The sequence below is a fragment of the Mus pahari genome, chromosome 7 (assembly GCF_900095145.1).
Source record: "Mus pahari chromosome 7, PAHARI_EIJ_v1.1, whole genome shotgun sequence".
Classification (NCBI taxonomy): Eukaryota; Metazoa; Chordata; class Mammalia; order Rodentia; family Muridae; genus Mus; species Mus pahari.
Window position 1 is genome coordinate 71,530,796 of NC_034596.1, and position 4,854 is coordinate 71,535,649.

Genomic DNA, 4,854 nt, shown 5'->3' on the forward strand with positions numbered 1-4,854 from the left:
GGATTGTTTATCCAATAAATCATTCATTCAAGACATGGGCTAGTGACTATAATTATAAATATTACAGCTAATTATATGTTTATGGTTCATATCCTGCTTGAATGCAGTCAGTAAAAGTAATTAGGTAAGCGTCATATATCTCAAGTGACAATACAGACTAAGCCAGAAATAATAGAAAGATCATCCCAAAGTAGATGTAAACTCCAAGTACAGGAGAGAAGAGATTTTCAGTTGAAATGTTGCAAGTTTATTCACAATGTAGCTATATTCTGGGTGCTGTAGAAAACAGCTGTATATAACTTCTTAAGGACATGTAGAAATAGAACTTGCTCACTTGGCCTGACCAGGCTCACAGTGAGAAGCCATCTTTGATCTTTTAGAAATTTCATAAATTTGGACGACAAGCTTCAGCTGATTAATGACATCCTTGTCTACTGTTTTCATGTTAAATCCCAACATCTTCATGACGGCTTCCCGAAAATCAGCGAGCTGTAAAGAACCACCACACAAATCAGTATGTGACTGCTGAGTCATAACGCACGATGCAATTAGTATCCTCTGCAATTTAGCTTTACGAAAAATTTCCTTAATGCAATATGTTGTAGGGGTAGTAAAGGGTCTTGCTGTGCAGCTAAGCTAGCCTTGGACCCACCTTCCTCCTCCCAGTCTCCCAAGCACTACAATTACAACCAGGCTTCACACCATGTGGTATTTTCAAGGTAGAAAAATCCTTTCTATTACAAGAATTCTTTAAAATTTCCTGTGCATTTTTATCTCTTTTTCTCATTTTTCCCAATTTTATTACTACTTATATTTTGCTCATAATGTAATTACTTATTTTACATGCATATGTGCATGTGGAGGTCAGAGGCCACCTCATTAATTAATTAATTAATTAATTATATATTTGAGTACAATGTAGCTGTCTTCAGACACACCAGAAGAGGGCATCAGATCCCATTACAGATGGCTGTAAGCCACCATGTGGTTGCTGGGAATTGAACTCAGGACCCTGGAAGAGCAGTCAAGTGCTCTTAACCACTGAGCCATCTCTCCAGCCCCCAGAGGGCATCTTTCAGAAGTCAGTTCTCTCCTCCTACCATGTGTCTCCCCGGGATTGAACACAGGTTGTCAGGGTTAATAGTAAGCATCTTTACCCACTGAGCCATCTTGTCAGCATATGTTTTGTATGTGCTCTGTTTCTCATCCTAGCCTTACAATTCCTGGGCTGGAGGGACTCATGAGCCTCAGTCTCCCAAACTGGGGACTGTCAGCATGTGCCACTGGGCAAACAAACTGCCTTTTGAGCTACTAATTTGCTTAATGATCATGGCCGTCCTCAATGCATATTTCTCAATCCATCCAAGGCCGAAGAGATCAACAAGGACAGCAAATAAGAAAACAGCCACACAACTAACAGAAAGAAAACTACAGCTTTCACCATGCACATGAGCAGGGACTGCCTCTGGTGTGGAACACAGTCACAATGCTGAGAACAAGCCTGAGAGGCGCAGGGTCGGCACACTGACCTATGGGAAATGAAAAGATAGAGGCTTCAAAGCCTATGAGACCAGTAATAGCAGCTCTTCTAGGCAGGGTTTCTGAAGGGAGGCTGCAGACTGCTTGCAAGGGAGAGGCAGCTAGCAGAAAAGATGAACGATGGAACTAAGAGATTGTAAAAGAGAGTGTTGCAGAAGGAAACGTCATATATACCCTCTGCCTCCAAATAAAGACTTGTCAAGAAACCACTTGCCCCTGTAATACCAGTCACAGTTCAAGGTCTGCTTGGGCTACAGAAGGAGTTCGAGGCTAGCTCTGACAACTGAGTGAGACCCTGTCTCAGGAGGGAAAGTATAAGGACTGGGTTTAGAGGTCAGAGGCAGTGAGCTTTCCTAGCATCTGCAAGGCCTGCTGCATGGGTACTTCAAAAACCAGAAAAGTAAAGAGCACCCTTGCTTTAACAACAGAAGAGGGCAGTGCTCAGCTGGAATAACCATGTATCTTAGTGGAAACGTGGAAGGTGCTGTAAACCAGAAATGTGGAGAGAGCTGGGCAACTGCAAGGGTTTGAATGTGAATGGGGGTGGAGAGGTTGCTCAGTGGTTAAGAGCACATATTCCTCTTCTAGAGGACTGGAGTTCAAGTCCCAGCATACATGCCAGGTCCTGAGTTCAATTCCCAGCAGCCACATGATGGCTCACAACCATTTGTGACTGATAGGTGACTCGGGCCTCTGAGAGAGTACCACATACACGGTATATGCTCACACAGACATACACGTGATTAAGAATAAAGTAAATCCTTTGAAAATATAGACAATGGTAAGTTGTATGGAACTACTTTAGGATAGAAATGGAAAAGCAACACCATCTAACCTGTTCAGGTGATAAAATGCACCCCAATACAAATGTACACACATGTACACACAAGTACACATATACATGCACACATATACACACATGCATATGTGCACACACATAAACTCATGCATGCAAGAGCACACAACACCCATGAAACATGGTAGTCATGTTCAGATGCAGCACTTTAGCAGAATGAAATTATCAATTAGGAATTTTCAGACATGGAGAGGATATTTTAAGACTGAAGTGTATTTGGAATACAGTTGGCTAAAGACTCTGACCGAGTTGTCTCTCAGATAGGGATGGCTGAAATCAACAAATAGCTGCAGGAAATCACCTCAGAAATGAAGCATGAAAGAGCATGCCCAAGGAGAAGAGCTGTGATTGAAGGTCCGGAGGGGACATGCAGGAGCAAAAGCAAGCTGGAAAACACGTGTACAGAAAAGAGAAAACAGGAAAGAGAAAATGCTGACACAGCTTTCTGCTAGTGTATCCTACAGCAATAGGTCAATTTCTAATTACTTAAGCAACTACTAAGGAAAAACGACCTACACTAATCACCCCAAACTATCAGTGAGGCCCTGGGTCTGGCCCCCAGGACTAAAAATGTGTTTATATGTTTTGCTTTATATTATTTATTTATTTTATTTTATTTATTATTTTTTTTGTTTGTTTTTTGAGACAGGGTTTCTCTGTCTAGCCCTTGCTGTCCTGGAACTCACTCTGTAGACCAGGCTGGCCTCGAACTCAGAAATCCACCTGCCTCATCCTCCCAAGTGCTGGGATTAAAGGCATGTGCCACCACACCCGGCCATGTTTTGCTTTATAAATAAAGTGATGTTAATAGAAAATCGCAGAAAAAAAAAGCCACACCTATGTTAAACATTATACAAGGCTGACTGTTGCAGGTGCAGAGACATATTATCCTAGCTATCTTGTCCTCTCGAGTCACATCTACTGTCCATCTTTAGAATGTACAAACAGGCCCCTTGCTTCCACCAATGCAGAGGCTAAGAATGACATCAAATAGCATCTGAGACCAAAAGCAGTGATTTCCGACTTCACTGTACAACACACCTACCTGAAACACATACCTGTTGTTGAACCATTTGAAGCTGATCCCTGACTAGCTAGCAAATAAATGAAACTATGGTTATTTTATTTGGCTTTGACAATTACTCCTCAATAATTGTCACCCCTAATCTACTCTTCTAACAGCTGGCCTGGCCACCTCCCCATCGCTGTACCCCAGATTCTTGCTGTTTCTCCTGGCCACGTGCTCACGGACCATCTCCCCTCATGGTGGCTTCCTCTCATTCTTCCTCCTTCTCCTCTCTGGTCTCCTAACTCCTCTGCTTCTCCACTCCCAACCAGGTAACTCAAAACCCACCAACCTCTAGTCCCTCCAGTGATTGGCTGTAACCAATTTTACTTAGCCAATAGTTTTAAACAAAGAAGTATGGTTTGCACAGCAAAAGCTTGTAAACTTGAGAAGTCTCTCAAGTGACTAGACTGTGGTTATCTAGACCTTTGGGTATAGAATTTAGCATTACAATATATAGCAACAGAACAAACCTCAACATTTACCGAAGTATTAAACAGTGTGCCGAAGTATTTTAACAGTGGGGGCTAGAGAGATGGCTCAGTGCTCAGAGCTCAGAGCTCAGGCTGCTCTTGGTCGCAAGCACCCACATGGCAATTCACAACAACCTGTGACATCTTCCTGTGTTCCAGGGGATCTGACACCTTCTGGCCTTCTCAGGCATCAGACACACGTGTGGCATGCAGATATAAATGCACACAAAACTCTCATCAGAGATAGATAGATAGATAGATAGATAGATAGATAGATAGATAGATAGATAGATAGATAGATAATAGATAGATGATAGATAGATGATAGATAGATGATAGATAGATAGATAGATAGATAATAGATAGATGATAGATAGATGATAGATAGATAGATAGCTAGATAGATAGATAGATGATAGATAGATAGATAGATAGATAGATAGATAGATAGATAGATAGATAGATAGATAGATAGATAGTCTGTGCAGGGACAAAAGAGCCCTATCAGGCTCCTCTTCCAGAGGATCCAGGTTCAATTCCCAACACCCACAATTATCTGTGGCTCTAGTTGCAGAGGAAATACCCACTTCTGGGCTCCAAAGGCAACAGGTACAATGTTGTATATGTGCACATACAGGCAAAATACACACACATATGAAAATAAGTAAAATAAAAATTTTAAAAAGGTTTTGTCAGGCAAGTGGCACATGCCTTTTGTTGGCATTTTGTCTAAGCTCGGCCCCACAGTTACCTGGCAATAGTCAGGTGTGCCTGACTCACTATAAAGGGGCTGTTTGCCCTCCTGCTCTTGCTCTCCCTTCTTAACCCCACCTCCAGATCCCCTTTCCCCCCTCTCTCTCCATGTGCTCATGGGCAGGCAGCCTCTCCTCTCTCCTCTCCTCTCCTCTCCTCTCCTCTCC

The 4,854-nt window shown here is 42.4% G+C and overlaps 1 protein-coding gene across 1 annotated transcript in view; it reads right to left on the minus strand.

Moving 5' to 3' along the window:
• Positions 1-229: 229 nt before the first annotated feature.
• The window catches only part of LOC110324771, a 47,287-nt gene continuing 42,662 nt past the window's right edge, over positions 230-4,854 (minus strand). The window contains exon 10 of the mRNA XM_021202457.1: positions 230-489. Within this exon, the coding sequence (XP_021058116.1) occupies positions 331-489 (159 nt within the window). The 3' untranslated portion in view covers positions 230-330. The remainder of the gene's footprint in view (positions 490-4,854) is intronic.